The sequence below is a fragment of the Zonotrichia albicollis genome, chromosome 17, assembly GCF_047830755.1.
Source record: "Zonotrichia albicollis isolate bZonAlb1 chromosome 17, bZonAlb1.hap1, whole genome shotgun sequence".
NCBI lineage: Eukaryota > Metazoa > Chordata > Aves > Passeriformes > Passerellidae > Zonotrichia > Zonotrichia albicollis.
In genome coordinates this window covers 8,954,698-8,973,388 of record NC_133835.1, presented here as the reverse complement: position 1 = coordinate 8,973,388, position 18,691 = coordinate 8,954,698, and the positions used below count along the sequence as shown (strand labels likewise).

The window sequence follows — 18,691 nt, the reverse complement described above, 5'->3', positions numbered from 1 at the left end:
TTTACTGTGGCTTCTACCCCTGAGCAAGCCAGAGCACTGGCAGGTATTCCAACAACCTGTGGTTCTCTGCAGCAGCTGGAATTGTTTGGGAGTGTCTGCATTGCAGCGTGCCAGGAGATGTGTGGGTTTGGGAGGATTCCTTGCTCCCAAGTGTGTGTGGTGCTCTAAAAGCACAGAAGCATTGGCCCCTGGCAATACCCAAAAATGGAAATGATAGAAATTATAGAAAACAGACAGAAAATTATAAGAAAAGAGGTCCTGATGCCTAGGGAGGGGGAAAAACCCAGAGAATCTCACTGAAATCAAAAGGCTCCATTCTGCTCTTTCTTCTCTACTTTTACAGCAGTTTCCACCTCAAACTGCAGCTCCTTTAGTGCCTCAGTGCTGGTGCAAAAAAAAAAAAAAAAAAGAACTAATCCCATGCCAAAAAAAACCTGCTGGGATCCCTCCTCCCTTTGCTGTTTGCCTAAAGCTGCTGCAAGGTTTGGGGTTTGGGTTTCACACCTCAGCCCAGTCACGCCAGACCCCCGACCTGGCCCTGCAGGTGAGGGTTAAAAAAAAAGAAAAAAAATTAAAATAAACAATTATTTTGCTTAATTCTGCTTTCAGCAAGGGAAAAAGCAGTTTCGCCCATCTCGAGCAGACAAGAAAGGGAGGAAGAGGAGGAAAAAATCCTCTTTTGCCAGCGCCCGGCTGGGTGTGTCTCGCCCCCCCCCCGCCGCCGTGGGGCTGCGTTCCTGGCAGGCAGGCTTGCCTGGGAGGGATCTGCCGTCAAAGCCACCCAGGAAAGGAGGCCTGATACGCTCATTAATATTCTGAACTAGTGACCCTGCTTTTTCTTTCCGCCCCTCGCCTTTCTGTGGGCGCTCCAGCCTCTCCCCGCCGCGGATGGCTGCAGCCCCCTCCAGCTGAGTCAGTCCTGCCTCCCGCAGCATTGCAGCACCTCCGCAGCTCCTGCGCTCCCGCCGCTCCTGCAGCACCGCTCTGCTCCCGCCGCAGCATGGCCAGCACCGTCTCAGGTAGGACAGGCGCCTTCTCGGGGCTTTGACATCAATGCGCTTCTAAAATCATCGAGTTTTATATGGTTTTTTATCATTATTCTGAAGGTTTGGATTGGGTTTTTTTGGGTTTTTTCCCCCCCCGCCCCGTGGGTTTCGGGGGAGTTCTGTGCTGAGGAGGCAGCTTGTATGGCAGCATTGTTCCCCTTCCTCCCCCATACACACACCCCTCTGATGCAAGATAGCAGGTGGGCTTTTTATTTTAATATGAATACACGTGTGATAAACTTGCCAATTTAAAGTATTGCTGCCATTTCATTGTGCCATTAGAAGATGCTGCTACGTGCCAATTAAATATTCTTTTTGTAACGTCGTAGAGCTTTTTTTTTTCCCCTAAGAAAAAAATTGCACACGGTGCAGCTGGATGTAAGGAAATCAGAAATTACATTTTGTTTTGGGAAGATCATGTATTGCCTAATGGGATAATGCCCTAAAAAATTCCCCAAAGCCAACTAAAAAAGCCTGGATGGGTTTTTGTGTATTCTCCGGGCTTCCCAGCCCCAGGTTTCTTGCACAGCTCACATTTCTTGGTTCGAAGATGCTACAGGGGAGCGGTCCTCTGATGGCGTTGGGTGAAATGAGATGCTGCAAGGGAAGCCCTTCCTCCCTCCTGCAGCAGTGCCGGCAATCGCAGCGCGGCTGCCCGGGAGCCTGCTCGGTTCTGCCTTCAGGATGGCAGCCCAAGGATGCTGTGCTGCTTCGGTCCAGCTTCCTACAGACCCATCTTGCCCCCTTTGACTGGGAAAGAGAAATTCAAGTGATTGAAACTGGGAGTGTGGGTGAAGGAGAAGCTTGAAATGGTACCATGAACAGTGGGTGGGTTTAGAGGGTCTTTTTCTTTTAGAAAACCGATTTTTTTTTCTTGGAATGACTTTGAATTCTGCAGAGGGGCTTGGGAGGGGGGAGTGAGATACTGGAGGGCTGAGCAGGAGTGACAGACAAAAAGGAAGAGCAGGCAGTGCTTTGTGCCCCCCAGGCAGGGAACCAGCCCGCAGGAAACCAGGCAACACTTCTTGCTTCTTTCCCTGCCCTTTGCCGAGGTTTCCTGCCATGCATTTTCTATTCCTTGCTGCTTTAAAAAGACCAGGAGATGCAGGGGGAAAGAAGGACAGAGGGATGGAGGGGTGTGTATGTGGGGGGAGTATAAGGGCGCAGCTGATCCTGAGTAGGCTTTGCATGCAATTAAAGACATAAAACAGCACTGTAAAAACGTGTTTATGATAGAAAACCTCCAGCTATTGTACATATTCCTGCGAGTATCCCTGTCTCGATGAGCGTCTGCAGCAGTGCACTCCTGGGAGGTGCCACCCATCTCCTGCCTTCCCTGCCGAGCAGGGTTGGACCTGGTTTGCACAGTGGGGGTGGCAGGCAGGGCTCAGGCTTACCAGCCCTCTAAACCAAGGTTGCACCGAACTTGAGATGGACGAGGTGGTGGATGAGACACACGTAGGCAGAACATGCGATTTCCAGTTGGTGCATTCTCACCCTCCCAGCCCACTGCATGCCCACAGCACATCTCCTTCTCTCAAAGATGCAGTTTTACTGTCAAAGAGACTTAAGATCATGAAGGAGCGTGAGATGGGGCTTCCTTGTGACTCAGATCAGGCAAAGAAGCAATTTCAAGGAGTAGGAAGTCGTGGAAAGCAGTGCTGTGGCAGCAAGGAAGAGAATAGGGCGCTGTATGCCAAGGGAGGGTCGGGGCTGAGCCTCGCCCAGCTGCATTTGCAGGAGCTGCTCCCCATCTCCCCATCGCCCACAGCTCGCACAGCAGCAATGGAGAGCAGCCTGGAAAAGCAGGAGAAAAAGAACTACGAATCCTTCAATTAACGAATGAGTCTTGTTTGCTTTCTTCATTATTTCCTTCTTTATTCCCAGCAAAAGCCGCTCCGTGCCGAGGGCAGGGCAGCTGCAGTCTGCGGCTGCTGCCCGGGGGCTTTTTAACCCCCTCGGGGAGATCCGCTCGGTTTGTTTAAACAAACAACCAAACCCTGGGTATCAAAAGAAGCAGGGCTGCCCTCTCTGTTTCCCCCCTGTGCCCTGGGGCGGTTTTTCGCGGCCCCGGGGCTGTTTTGGGGCGGGATGAGGGCACATGCTCAGTGCCGGCGGGGCTGCGGTGCCGGCCCCGCTCCGGGCAGGGCAGAGCCCCCGCGCCTCCTCCCGCAGCATCCGCACCGGGCTTTGTGCTTTTGTGCGCCTCGGAGCGGCCTGCCCGGCTCCCCGGGGCTGCGGGACTCCCCGCACGGCTGGGTGAATGAAGGGACGTGAGATTCTGAAATGATGCACAAGGTGACATCCCCACCGGCTGTCTCCGGCATTGGCGTGTCTGGGGAGGGTGGAGCCAGGAGGAAAAACCAGGCTGGCGTTCCCGGCCTCATGGCTGGGCATGGGAAATGGGCCTTGGCAGAGCACAAGGTTTTCCCATCCTGAAATGTGAGAGCTGAGGGACTTCATATGTGGCTCTGGGTTATCCCCTGATCCCTTGTCTGGGTGGTGTTGAAGGACACCATGTGGTGTTGCCCTGTCCTGACATTTCTACTGCCCACACTGGAGAGTCAGAGTCCTCTCTATCCAGCTCTCCATCTCGCTGTGCTCTCAAGAAATAACTAGTGTATATTTCTTTGGCTGTTGAAGAAGGCTGTGTAGCCTTAAAAATTATGTTTTTTTTATTGGGAATTCAGTTTCACATGCCAAAAGAACCTATTATTATAGGCCTTTTTCTTCCCCCACCATTGCATCCAAACAAGGGATCTGAATAGTTAGCAAATACTTGTTCTTTCTAAAATACAAATAATATCTTGTTTAATGGCAACATGTAGACTCAGGGAAGACGCTTCAGATATCTCAAAGGAGCCCTTTCTTGGAATCTGCCATTGTTAGTTCAGATCTGGTGAAGGCACTGTTTTGTTAGATGAACACATTTTCCTTCTTTTGAGTAAAAGCTGAGATTTAGTGGTCTGATGTGGCAACCAGAAGGCTGCAGATAAGCCCATTGTGACAGCAGTGTGGGCAACAGAGGGGTGAATGAAGCCAGTGATTCTTCATGACAATCCTTAGGGGGATCTGAAACTCAGTCAAACTTCTAGACCCCTAAACTAACTGGAAAAACATGCCTGGCTAATCCCTCACAGCTGTCCTGCTGACATGGGCTTTACTCCTCCAGATGTGAGTTATGTTTCAAAAATTAAAATCTCCCCTCCAGAGGGGAGTTAAACCAATGGGCTGTGATTTAGAAAATACAAAAGAACCAAAGGGCAACCAAAAACCATGTGCATGTGCTGTGGCACTTCAGCACCTCCCAAATGGTGAAGAGCTGCTCAGCATATTTCCAAGTAATCCTTTTATTCTTTCAAGGTACCTCTACATGATTACTGCCCTACTAGAGAATCTTATCCCCTCTGAATCTGTTTATACAAATAGTATCACTATAATGGGGAAATACAATAATCCTCAGTTAAGGGGAAGGAAACCAAGATCCAAAGAGACCAAATGACTGTCTGTGGTCACATCATGGCACATCACACACCTGACACATCATGGCACTGGGCTCTGTCCTTGACTGTCTCACGAGCTGCTGCCTCATCAGCTCTTTCACAGCTCTTTGTCTCACCCAAACCTCACCATCCAAACCCGTGTTTGCCTCAAATCCACAAACACTCTGGGTTAGCTACTTCCATTGGGTTCCTTCCTCTGCTTTACAAAGCAACCCAGGCCATGCTTCCCTCCTTCCAACAGCAGCCCCAGCCAGGGCTCTGCTCCACAGCTTGGGCCCTTCTCTGTTGCTGAGCCCATGCAAGAGGAGATTTCCCTGGATATTCTCTCACATGTTCCAGTGCTACAGCTCCAGTGATTTGCTGATGCACAGCCCCGGTTGTTGTGACATTCATGGGCTGCCAATAAAACCTGGGGGGAAGGAGGTGGGTGATTGGAAACCACTCCTGGGCAGTAGTTTAGCAGATGTCTGACAGAAGGCAGAGTAAACCTCACATCTGCCTGCTCCCATGGATGATTCCACATCATCCCATGGCAACTCCTGGGCCTGGATCTCGTGGTACCATCAGTGTGGGCTACAACTACTGAGCTGGCAAGAAAAATCTCCAAAACCCTCAAAAAAAACCCAAAAAACCCCCAAAAAAACCCCCCCCCAAAAAAAACACAAAAAAAAAAAAAAAAAAACAAAAAACAACCAACCAACCAACCAAAAAAAAAAAAAAAACCAACAAAAAAACCCCCCACAAAACAAACAAAAAAAAACCCCAAACAAAACCCCATTAGTGTTTCCTGGCTCTGTAAGGTCTGCTGCTGTTTTTTTTTATGGAAGCTGGGGAACAGGAAGGTGGAAGTGCATTAGACTGAAGGTCTGGCCAGTATTTTTATGATAGGATTCATAGCAGGGGAGAACATCTGGAGCCTGCTGTTCCCTCAAGGCTTGTTGAGGACTCTGGTTGCTTTTGTTGTTTGTGTGGCATTGCAGTCTCTGGAGGTCTTGAATGCTGGAGGTCTCAGTTCTCTCTCTCTGTCTTTGCACCTTCTGTTTAAGCTTTGCCTACATTTATAATTGGCCTGTTCTTATTTTTGCATGAGATAATATTCATTATGGAAGCAATTCTTACTTCTCCTAAGTTATCTTCACAAACCAAATTATTTTCTTGTAATAACCTTCCTCTGACCCTGCTATCAGTCAGAGCACATCCACTCTCATCCATTTAAATTTCCCATAAATTAACCTTGCTCTTCCTCTGCTTCACTGTGACTGATGCCATGTCAGTGTTGTGCTGAGATGGCTTCCCTCTATTTTGATGGATGCCATTAAACACCACCCCAAAACCTGGCAGCAGTTTAGCTTTATGTATTTAGGAAATAGAGAACAAAATTTTTAATGAATAATACGTTTCAAGCTCCACCATCCAGGCGCATCATGAGCAGGAAAATGAATCCCATTGCTCCTGCACCACTCCATTCCCAGCTGTTCCTCCATCTCTGGCACCAGCAGCACTTGGGGAGCAGCTGGATAATGTCTCCAGGGCTTGGCTTGGAGATAAACACTTTACATGGATCGATGGTGTGCGCAGCAGAGGGGATGTGGAAATGCAGGATGTTCCCTGCAGAGGGAGCACAGGAAAGGAGTCTGGAGAGAGCTGGGAGCACCCTGAGCCTCCTGGAGCCTTGGTGAAGAATCAGAACATCTCCTGGTGAAAAAAAATTTAATAAAGATTGATTGGCTGATGGGGCGTGGGGTGGGATGCAACCAAACCAAAATTAGTGCTGATTGCAGGGCATAAATGTTCATAAGGGTTGAGGAACTGACTGCACCTTTATGGATTGTAGCTTAATCACTGCTCAAATTCCTCTAAAGCCAACAAAATGTGAGTTCACGTCACTTTAGAGGATGAGACATCCATAAATTTTCTCTAACTTCTGAAGTTTATTCACTTCTTGGTTTACACAACTCAGTCATTTGCAATGTTTCACCCCAATTCTGATGACAGCAGTGAAATGTCATGACACAGTGATGAGGATCCTACCAGAGTGAATAAATTTGCTGCTGAAACAAACGAATGAGAATGAATTTTGCTGAATTTCTCCTTCTATTGCAGTGTTTGCCTTAAAAGAGAAGTGAAATGTCAGTAAGTCACACCTCAGTGAGCAGCCTGTCCTAATCCTCTGCCCACCAGCAAGGCAGAGTTTTTGCTGCACCTCTGAGACTGAAGCAAGCTTTGGTATCAAGTCCCTGAGGACCTGAGTCATATTAATTTATACAGAAATGAAATATTTGACCAGTGCAAGCTGAATTTATTTTTCCTAAGTTAACAGAAGTAAAAATGCTAATAGATGCTCAAGTAAAAAGTTCAGCATTCCCTAATTGTCCTTAAAATATGTTCATTTGTGCACTAGAACCATCCTTTCTGGGCAGGAACTGCTTGGCCATGTCAGATTCTGGCCAGCCACATGTCATTTCCTGGTTCAAGGGTTTTGTCCACTGGCATAAATATGTCCTCAAAACCTTTACAAATGGGAATGCAGATACTTCTGAAGCAAATTCTAGTGCTGAGGTTGGCAATCTGTTACCCCTGAGTTTTATCAGCTGTGACTGAGCCCAAGTCTTGCTTCAGGACATCTCAGGTTTGATCTTCACTTCACAGGTTCCTAAATAGCAACCCAGAGGTTATGGGTATTTGTTTTAGAATCAGAGGACGTACCTCTCCTCACAGGATGCCTTTTCTTGTCTAAGCCTGATAAAACAATTATCTGTCACAGGGTGTGTCATGAGCACCAGGCCACCACCGTGCTGCCCCTGTGTCCCACAGGTGTGGGGGGCACTGCTGGCTCTGGGGCACAGCTGTGGGGCTTTCAGGGACCCATGCAGCTCTCAGGGCATGCACCAGGGGCTCCTCCGCGTGTGAATGTCATCGAGGGCTTGGACTGTGTTTGGAGAAGAGAACAGAGCTGGGGAAGGGGCTGGAGCACCAGGAGAGGCTGAGGGAGCTGGGGGAGCTCAGCCTGGAGAAAAGGAGGCTCAGGGGGGACCTTCTCATCCTGCACAACTCCCTGACAGGAGGGAGCTGCCGCATGGGGCTCGGCCTCCTGTCCCAATGAACAAGTGACAGGACAAGAGGACATGGCTCAAGTTGTGCCAGGGGAGGCTTAGATTGGACACCAGGAAAATGTTCCACCAAAACGGCTGTCAAGCCCTGGCACAGGCTGCCCAGGGCCCCATCCTGGAGTGGAGTCACCATCCCTGGGTGGATTTAAAAGCCATGAAGATGGACACCTGGGGACATGATTTAATGGTGGGTTTGGCTGTGCTGGGGGAACACACTTGGACCTGATGATCTTGGGGAGCTTTTCCAATCCCAACAAACCTGTGACCATTCTGTTCTCCTACGATTCTATATTCTCTATTACATATAGAATTCTATAATTCTATAATTCTTCTCTTCATGCCGGGACCCGCATGGGAGGTGCTGAAGGGACAGCTCCTGCCTGGATCCGGTGCCGGTTCTGCCGGGACAGCTCCGGGCGGGCAGCGCAGCCCCGGCGGCTCCGGGGGTCCCGGGGGTCCCGGTTCCACTGCCCCTTCCCGCTGCTGCCCCGGCAGTGGGGGCTGCTCGGGACCCTCCCCCGCCGCCCCCCGGCTCTGTGTGCCGCAGTTGGCATCTGCGGGCTGGTGGGGGAAGGACACGGAGCACAGCCCTGCCGCAGCCCTGGTCTTTTGTCCTCCTGCTCCTCTTCGTTTCAATTGGCAGAGAGGGACCGTCAGCTTGCTCTGCAGGAGGGAAAGCAGCACAGGGGAGATCCCGATGGGATGGGATGGGATGGGATGGAATGGGATGGGATGGGATGGGATGGGATGGGATGGAATGGAATGGAATGGAATGGAATGGAATGGAATGGAATGGAATGGAATGGAATGGAGGCAGCTGTGAAATCAGCCCGGCAAAGCTCCTGACAGGCAGGGAGTGCAGCATGGAATCACCTGTACCTGTGCTGCAGCCGTGAAACACAAAGCAATGTGCTCTGTGACAAGTGCTGTCAAACAATTAAATTGAATTAAACGAGGGGGTCAGGGGTGTGGCACATCTGCCTCATGCCTTGGTTTCACCCAGGACCAGACATAATGGAGGAGCACCGACCTTGTTGACTGGTTTGTTTGTATTAAATGAGGATGTCTAAATGATAATAAATGATAATGTCTCTCATCTATTCCCAGGGATCCTCCTCAGGGCTCTTGGCAGCACATTAGGAGATGCATTAGCTTCCTGCTCCATGCCACGACTTTGGGCCTCTCAGAGGCTCTCCAGAGGTTTTTTCATTGAGAACAAAATCAAAGATGTCTGGCTGCCATTTCTGGTGTAAACTATTCCTATTTGGTTTACATTTGACAGCAGGACTGGGCAGGAGGTTCAAATCAGAATGGAGGGCAAGCTAAAAAAGTGTTCAGTCAAGATGTGAGCTTCAGGGACAGTGGTTTAGCAAAAGAAGGGTGCTAGTTATGATGGAGTTCTGTACCTAGGAGGAAAAATCAGTGTAAACATGAAAATGACATAGGTTTTCCCACTCAATTAGCTGTGGGAAGACAGAGGAGAATACCTGAAAGATGTTCCTAAGGGCACGTGATACACAGGATGTTACTTTTTTCAGAATTGTTCTGTGTCTAATTTCTCTTGAGATCACAGAGTTCTGGGGATTTCCCTATCCTGGCCCGGGGGAGGGTCCTGCTCTGAAGGTGGCACTGGAAGCTGAGCTGCAGAGTCACCTTGGCTGGAGCAAGAAATGGAGCTGAGGACAGAGGGGACAGACCAAGGGCAGAAGCAGCAGGATGTGAGGGGAATCCAGGGGCAGGGGCAGGGCAGGACAGCAGAATGTCTGTGCCTGTGGCAGGAGGAAGGACAGCACAAGGACACTCAGGGCAGGTTATTAGGACATGCAGCCATGAAGACACTGTCCTCATGAGCCTGGGTGCCACCCAAAGAGCCAGCCCGGGACAGAGCCTCACCAGCAGCACCCAGTGCTGAGCCTCAGCTGCTGACCTGGTTCATAGGAGTGATGCTGTGAGGGTTCCACTGATGTGATAAAGGCCATGACATCCTGACAGAGAACCTCACTGGCTTCAACTCCTTCTGTTCTGAGGTTCTTTGTCAGCAGTGTGCAAACAATTCACTGTCTTTTGCTGAACTCCAAAAATGCAGGTGAAGACTGCCCCAGAAGCAGATTGCTGCAATCTGTGTTGGGGCAGCATTGGATGCTGTGGTGCATCCTCCAGTCACAGGAGCAAAGAGCAAACTGGAGGGCTCACAGCAGCAGAGATGGAAAGGATTGAGTGTTTGCTGTCCTTTACAGAAGGACAGGTCACAGACTGTGACTGTTATTGTGGTCACACACTGTGCCAACCTCTGCCTGTGTGGGCCATGGTGATGGCAGAATCCACCCACATCCGCCCTGAGCTGCTGCTGCAGGGCAGGAGGTGCCTTGTGAAGTTGGGGTCCAGCTCTTCCCCTGCTTCCAGAGCCCCTGAACAGTTTCATCACCCAAATCCCCCTTTGTTCTCCACATTCCTGACCTCTTCCTGCCTCTTCACCCTCACCTCAGAAATGCTGAATTATGAAATATTCCCAGCTGGCCAGGGGTTGAGCAATGCTTCCAGGTGTCAGTGGGCATCATTTATCTCAGAGACTGGAAATTCCACTTCCAGAGAAAGGGTGGGGCAACCATCCCAACATGTTTAACTACACAGGCTGCAGCTCCCAGCTCCCTTGGAGGGAAAATCCTGCACAGAAACTTAACCCCTGGATGTGTTAAATCCCTGCTCTGTGTGTTCCCATAACATTTGCCACACTGGCAGCTAATTTAGGCTGCTCTAGATCAGACACTCCTTGGGGACCTTTTGGCAAGCTATGGCAGCCTGGAAACGTCTCCACAGAGCCTGGTAGCTGCAAGTGGGATTTCCTGGCTGCACAGGAAAGCCTCCATAGAGTCTGATAGCTGCAAATGAGATACTTGCTTAATTTCTCCATGAAAAAGAGATGCTGTTGCCATTAGAATGTTTCTCATGGCTATTTCATATTTTTCAGCCTACAAGGAGAAAATGAAGGAGCTGTCTCTGCTCTCCCTCATCTGCTCCTGTTTCCACACCCAGCCCCATCCCAACACCATCTACCAGTATGGAGGTAGGTAACCTGCTCCCACTCCAGCAGTGTTTGGGTTGTTCTCCCACAGGCAATGTGGGAGCTTGCCAGAGTCAGTCTCTCTGCTTCATGCAAGGGTGACACACAAGGTATTAACAGCAATGTGACCTTTCTGTAATTATGCCATGACTTTAACTTAATTGCATTTGCATGGAGGGAATGAAGGTGATCACTAATCAAGAAATTCTGGAGATGAAACAAAATCACCCAGATTGGGACATGGGAAAATCCTAATTCCTGTGTGAGGAACTTGATGACCTTAGGTCACTCTCCTGAATAGCACAGGTTCACAGAGTCACTGTTGTTTTTTCCCCACAAAGATATGGAGGTGAAGCAGCTGGATAAGAGGGCATCAGGCCAGAGCTTCGAAGTGATCCTGAAGTCCCCTTCAGATTTATCTCCTGAGAGCCCAATCCTCTCCTCCCCTCCCAAGAAGAAGGATCTGTCCCTGGAGGAGCTGCAGAGGAGGCTGGAGGCTGCAGAGGAGAGGAGGAAGGTAAGGAGATGTCCTGTAGAAGCAATGACTTTTCTGCTACTAATTGCATCAAACCCTAAAACTCAGCAGGATTAATCTAAAACAGCTGGGAAGTGTTCTGACACTTGTTATTCCACTGTAAATTGTCAGGTGAGACATAGGAATCATGGAGTGAGGTTCTGCAGTGTGATTTAGGCAGGGAATTGAACTCCATCCTCATCATCATCATGTGATCACCAAGGCACTTGGGGACATGGGTTAGTGATGGGCTGGCCAGTGCTGGAGGAACTGTTCTCAATGATCTCAGAGGGCTTTTCCAACCTAGACAATTCTGTGGCAGCAGCAAAAGTATCCTCCAAGCAAGAAGATTGTGTTATGGGGTGGGTGGAGCAGGGATGGCAGAGCGGTTTGAGCAGAGGAGGGAGTCAGGAAGCATCTCTGGGGAGATGAGGGCTGGAAGGGCCTCAGTGGCCTCACGCCATGCCCCGGCAGACCCAGGAGGCGCAGGTGCTGAAGCAGCTGGCGGAGAAGCGGGAGCACGAGCGGGAGGTGCTGCACAAGGCGCTGGAGGAGAACAACAACTTCAGCCGCCTGGCCGAGGAGAAGCTCAACTACAAGATGGAGCTGAGCAGGGAGATCCGTGAGGCACACCTCGCTGCCTTGAGGGAGCGGCTCCGCGAGAAGGCGAGTGCAACCCCGGGCAGGGCTGGGGGCTGGGGGGGCTGGTCCTTATGGAAAATGGGGTCTGGTCCCAGGGTGATGGGTGCGAGGGACAGGGTGTCTCCTTGGTGGTGGTTGCTGAGGAGGAGCTCTGCTCCAGAGCAGCGTGAGCAGGGGCGTTCTGTCCTTCAAGGGCAGTAGAGAACATAGCCTGGATAATCCTGATAAGAGCAAGTCCAAAGCCACAGTGTCAGGCCCACTGTGGGCTGTGTGGCTGAAGGGTTTTGCAGGAGAGAGGAGCCAGGAGCGCGTTCACTGGAGGTTCCATCACCTCCAAGCTCCCTCTTCACTCCTTACAACTGTAACCCCCACACCCTTGGGATGTTTTGGATGAGAAACGGGTCTCTTTTTTTATGTACAGGAGGAAAATATTGATCACAAGAGCAGGGCATGTTAGCCCGGTGTCATTTCTTCCATCTTTGCAGGAACTGCACGCGGCCGAGGTCCGCAGGAACAAGGAACAGCGGGAGGAGATCTCTGGATAAAGGGCTTTTCTACACATCTAGCACCTGATTCCTGTTAACAAACCAACCAGTCGACCAACCAACACATTTTATTTTGTTTGTCTAGATGCAACATTTGGTTCTCCATCCCCCCTCCCCGGTGTTTGTCCCCCAGCTACACGCTTCTCTCTGCATCCCTAATCGTCAGTGCTTGTGGGGATTCACAGATCATAGGGACCTCTAAGCAGAATAGCAGCTAGTTCACATCAAATAGAGAATCAATCAGTCAATCAGCCAATCAAACAGCTTCTTTGGAGGGTTTTGTCCTTTTTTTAAAAAAAAATATTTCTTAAACGGATGTAAAGAGAAAAAACCAAACGAAGATATTAATAAATTCAACCATCAGTGTCACAGAGATACGGATTTCTTATCCGGGGCTTTTCCTCCTCTTGGTGTTTGCTCTGAGCCAAATATCAGTTTCAGAAAAATGGGAAATAAGTGATAGTTTCTGTGTGTGAAGTAAAGTAGGGAGCAGTCCCCTGTTTGGTAGGAGAGTGGAAGGAGAGGGACGGATGGCTCAGGAGTTGCAGTGTGCAGAACCCCCATCTTTTGGCTGCCTTCAGAGCCAGCCCAGGTAGGCAGTGACCATAGCCCTCATCTTTGGGTGATCTTTGAGAACCCGTGTGGAAGCAGCTGAGGGGCTCCACCCAAAGCTTGGTGCCAGGTGCCACATCACAGCAAGTCCCTGTCACGGTGGGCACTGCCTGGTGCCCTGGCTGGCCACTGAGCCGCCCTCTCCCCAGCTGAGTGGGGACTGAGAGGTCTTGGCTGCTCTGCCTGGGAGAGCTGTGGGTGGTGATTGCATTTCCAGCTCCGTGGGAGCCCTGGAGAGACCCTCAGTCCTCTGTGGGCTCCCCAGTGCTCCCACCAGATAGGATTCCATTCTGTTAGGAAAGAAAATCCAACGAAGATGGTGCGTGGTTGTGAAATTGCCTTTTAGTGATCAAAAGAATCCTTCCCTCTTTCCAGTGATGGATGTGGCTCTTTGGGGCCATCACAGGGTAAATTGCTGGAGACCAAATCCTGGAGCTCTCTTCTGATCTCCACTGAATTCCCAGCTGGATGTGGGAGAGATCCCTCCATGGCCATGGCTTGATGTCAGGGGACTCTGCTCCTAAAAGGAAGGGCTACCTTACTCCCAAAGCCCTCCTCCTGCTCTGGGGGGACAATAGGGCTGTTAGAAAGCTCCTGTGCTGTCAGTGACAAAAGAAAATTAGATTTAGGGCAAAGAAGGAAACTGAGGGTTGAATTTCTTATCAGTAGCTAATGATCAGTTTATAGTAGCAGCTGTCTTAGATAAGCATTTGTGTAGAGCGCGGCATCACCGCCAGCATCACCTCATCCATATAGTGACGAGAAATTTTAAAAAGTTTAAAAAAAAATTTAAGAAGTAATTTAAATGAAATGTTTGTGTGTAAGAAATGGTTGAAACTGTCAAATGTCTGTGTCCCACGTTGGTGGGATCTGAGAAGGTATCTGCGAGATATTAACCCTGTCCTACTCTCTGTGGTGCTGAGTGTTTGCTTGGTGTGTAATTCTGACCTGGAGCTTGTTGTAAATACTGTTTTTAGTACTATGATTATTATGATTATTATTATCAGAAATGTTGTACTCATGAGCAAGAGTTGAAAACAAGAGAAATGGCCATTTTCCCTCTCTCCTGGGGGCTCAGAAGGAGTCGGAGGCTGGGCCAGGTGAAGGCAGGGTGCCAGTGGGATGCTGGAGCAGAGAGCAGCTGGAAAAGGATGGAATTGGGAGCTGGAGGCAGCCGAGTCCTGCAGGCAGGGCAGTGAGAGCGGGGACGGCTGCTCCTCGTGCTGGGAGGAGAGGAAGGGCTGAGAGGAAGAATATAGGTGATGCTTCAATTCTAGCATATCTAATTTAGTGTTGATCTAAACCTCCCTGTGTGGAGGTTCCAGGTGGTTCCCTGCAACCAAGTGGAAGCTGGAGGATCTGTCAGGTTTAGCATGTGCTGGAAGAGAGCTGTAACAGGTTGTGCTGGTCAGAGCCATCCTCCCAAACAGCTCCTGAGTCTCCAGGCTCAATTCCTGCCTGGATCTTCCCTCTCAGTCCCTTGTGCTGCCCTATGTCCCTCTCTTCCCCCTCCCTGGAGCCCAGATGGGTCTCAAGTGGAGACTCATTCTTGCAATAGCTTTTCCTGGCAAAACTTCCCATGGCAAGTGCAGAATGGCCTGGCAGATGGTGCTCATGCAGGTGTGAGCACTGGGAAACTAATTTTTCTCCCCTCCAACAGGTTGGTGCAGTGAGGGACGGTGGATATGGCTGGGAAATATGTTCCTGCAGGAGAAGCTCCTGCAGGGAGGAGCAGGGAGAGCTGTGCATGGGTAAAGTCAGGGAGCTGCTGCTGAGACACGTCGTGCCAAGGAAGCAGCCTCAGCTGTGGGGCCAGAGGCTTCACGTGTCCCAGAGCCGGGTTTGCCTGTGCAGGTGGATGGATAGGGATGTTCAGGAGCTTGTCCAGTGCCACTGGGCACTATCAGGGAATTGTGTGACTGCTTTGGCTGCACGGTGTTGGCTGGATGAGGGGTGTCCACCCACTGCTCCAAACCCATCGTGGCCAGGAGCTCATGCAGCGCTGTGCCTGACCTGCAGCACGTGGCATGGCCAGGATCATGGTTATTCCATGCCTTCCCATATCCCTTCATGCTATTGGCTATGTGCAGCTGCATACTTCATGCCTCAAATGAGACTAATTAAGTATCCTCATTACCATCCTTACTGCCCCAGCCTGTGTCATTCCTGGAGCATTCCCATGTACCGTGGATGTGGACACGGCATGCAACCCCCCCGGTTCTCGGGGTCTCCTTCCTTACTGGGGGGTTTGAGGTCTCCACTGATCCCTGAAGGTGTTTATGAATTGAGTTCTGAACCAACAGTTTTCAGCCCCGTTTTTTGAAGCAGCATATGGACATGGGAATGTGCCTTGTAGGGGAAGCATCCTCAGGGCACCCACCCACCCTGCCTGGACCTCAAGTGTGGCAGCAGTGTGAGGGAGGAAAGCCAGGAGGGTGACATCATTATGTGCATGCATAGGCCTTCCAAGAGCCCTCCTGGAGAAGAGCCTTTGATTGGACAAGAATGAGGAGCTGAAGCTAAAATGAGCTCCCAGCTGGCACCAACAGCCAGGTGATGGGTGAAGCTGTAGGAAAGGCACAACAGCCCAAACCACAGCTCTGTGCCCACATTATTCCACACAGCAGAGCTCAGCTCTGCCTGTAAATAGACACTTCCAAGGATGCTGGCCCCTCTGACTGCCTCTGGACTGAGCCTATTCCTTCTTATTATTTTGGAGTCATTAAAAACACCTTGCTCTAAACCAGTTGTGGGGTTCCCTTTGAGTTGACCTTCCAGGGCCGGTGGGAGCTGAGGAGTTGCATGCATCCTACCTCGGGGGTAGGTCGGTATTGCTGCTCCCTTTCAAATGTAAACTTCAGCTTGCTTGCTTTAGCTTAGCCCAGCGTGACTCTCTGGCCCTGGCTCTGCAATCCTGTCTCACAGGGTTTGTTCTGTCCCTCCCATGGCATTCCTGTCCTTGTGGCAGTGGCTGTGCACCCGGCCGTGCACACGCGCACAGAAACGCATCCGTGGAAACCATATATGCACATTCACTCTGATACCACTTGAAATGAGTCAGGGAATGGCTGTTTACGGTGCTAGAGATTTCTTACTCTCCATGCTAGGGATGAGATGACACAGCAAGACCAATAAACTCCACCTTTGTAGTCAGTTGTCTTGAAGTAAAGCAGCAGAGGGGCGCTGCCCCATGCCCATGTGTGGGTGCCCTGTGGTCCCTGGGGTGCAGGGACGCAGGGGACAGCTGGGCATCCCTGGCCTGACATCCCCTGTGCCTCAGTTTCCCCTACCCTTTGACAAGGAGACAGAGATGCTCCCTCCCCACAGGGACCACAGGAGAGCTGATGCCTCCACATATCTAAAGTGCTCTGAAATGGAAAGTACCAAAGTATGGAGCAGGGATAGGCAGCTGTGCACCCCGGGAGGAACACCCAGCCCATGGCTGCAGGAGAGGGTTGGAGGATGATTGTGTGGGCACAGGGCTGAGCTGTCACCCCAGGGCTCAGCACCCCGGGCAGGATGTCCTCCTCCTGCCACAGCTGGGGTCACATCCCTAGGGCTGGGTGGGGAGCTGGCACAGTGTCATGGAAAGACTTTCCATCCCCAACAGAGCCTTGTCCGGTTCCCTTCGGTCTGCCACGTGCATTTCATTGTCAACTTGAGGTTGTTGTTGTGCAAAAGAAGTGATCATGAAAAAAAAATAAAGGAAAAAAAAAGAAATAAAGTTGGTATGAAACCGTATGTGTCCGTCTCTCTCCAGGTTGTTTCAGTTGCAAGGCTTCTCTTTGTATTGTGAGAATACCAATAAACAGCATTAAACAGAAAATTGACCTAAAGATTTAACAAAATAGACCTTAATCCTCTGAATGCTCAGTGACTGCTTTTTCACACAGTATAAAAGAGACAGAAATTGACAGTTTATCACCATTCTCAGAGGGACAATGTAATAAATCCTTTAACGAGGGTCCTGCTGCCACCCCTGTGGCTGGGAGTGAGGGTGTGCAAAGTCTTTATATAGGAAGATCGAAAAAGATACAAAACAGTTACAAATACAAGTGCAGTTCTGGAAACCACATGAGCTTCTTTGTTAAAAAATCCAGTGTTTCCTTCGAGTTTTTCCTGAGAAAGGATCCAGTGTGGGCTGGACAGAGTGGGAGGGAGCAGGGCTGCAGTGCTCAGGGAGATGGACCCAAACCAGGAGACCCTGCATGGCCAATGCTCCCAATCCCATCCCTGGAGCCAGGTACACATAAATGTCCAAAAATGAAAACAGGGAAGTTCATAATCCTCAAGGACATGTGTGAGAGGATGCCTGGGTGCTTTCCTTGCTGCTGGGGAAATGTTCCCCCACCTGCATTTTGGGGAGGGCTTTTGCCACCACAATTGGTGCCCAGTGTCACTGACCACTGTCCTCCCTGTCCTTGAGGGGATATTGAAATGGCAGCATCCTCCTGGGCTGTCCCACATCTTAACCAGTGTGGGAGACTCTCCACAGAGCTCAGCAGCACTGGGGCACAAGGAGACAAACTGAGGGGAAGGCAGGAGGGATTTTAATTTTAATTCTGTGTTCTGTAAGGGCAGGGAGGAGAGTGCCAGGAGGACGGTGCCAGGACAGTGCTGGGGCCATCACAGTGGTGGCAGTGGCAAGCAGCCCATGCCTGATGCTTTTTCCACGTGTCCTCAGGATGCTGCTGCCCGCACAAACAGGAATTCTATTTTTGCAGCTTGACCTTCCTGATTCCGGAGATAACAACCTGACTGCAAACGCAGCGTTGCTCCCTTTTCCTCTGAGATTTGATACAGCCCACTAACCCAGGCTCTTCGAAAACATGGATGTAGCAAAGAAAACCCCTGCATTTGTCTTAGGAAAACAGGCACAGTCCTTGGTGCCAAACAATTTGAGATATATTGATGAGACCAAGCATGGTCATCTCCCAACCAGTTAATTCAAGAGACATCCTTCATCCTTTTGTGATCTGAAGGGGAAAAGCATAGAGGCGTGGGATCTGCTGGGGCAGGAGGAGCAGATGGAATTGTGGAGAGGCTCCCACCACCTTCCAGCCCTGCCCACCGTGCAGCCCTGCGGGGCTGAGTGCTGAAGACACAATACTGAAGGCTTGAACCACACTCCAGCATCCATAAAATCATAGAATCAAGGAATAGTTTGGTTCCAACCACTTTTCACTATCTCAGGCTGCTCCAAATCCTGTCCAGCCTTGAGCCCCTCAGGGATGGGGCAGCCACAGCTCCTCTGGGCACCAGGGTTCCCCCACCCTCACAGGAAAGAAGTTATCCCCAATATCCAATCTCACCCTGCCCCCTCTCAATGCCCCCTGTCTTGTCACTCCATGCCATGTCAAGAGTTCCTAATGGAAAAAATCAAAACCAAGAAAGCAAACTACCTACATAACTCTGGAAGGGATCCCTACAAAATGCTTGAGTAAGGGAAGGGATCAGAGACTCTGCCAGGGTGAGTGCAAAGGCTCACCTGGGCAGGCAAACCCCAGAAATGTTGCAGATTTGGTTTGAAAGATAACAGCTCACCCTGTTTCGGCAGCCTCACTGGCACCATGGCTGGAGCAGGTCTGCCCACTGATAAAGGGGTAGAGCAGGGAGCAGATTGGGTGCCAGGAGGTGTAATCATCCCATCCTCTGTGT

At 50.4% G+C, this 18,691-nt stretch overlaps 1 protein-coding gene across 1 annotated transcript; it reads left to right on the top strand.

Moving 5' to 3' along the window:
- The first annotated feature begins 716 nt into the window (after window positions 1-716).
- On the top strand, window positions 717-16,774 carry STMN3 (stathmin 3). Its single transcript, XM_005491222.4, has 5 exons — window positions 717-1,019; window positions 10,628-10,723; window positions 11,062-11,237; window positions 11,709-11,900; window positions 12,362-16,774. Exons 1-5 carry the CDS (start codon window positions 1,001-1,003, stop codon window positions 12,419-12,421), a joined length of 543 nt encoding a protein of 180 aa, XP_005491279.1. The 5' UTR covers window positions 717-1,000; the 3' UTR covers window positions 12,422-16,774.
- The last annotated feature ends 1,917 nt before the right edge of the window (window positions 16,775-18,691 follow it).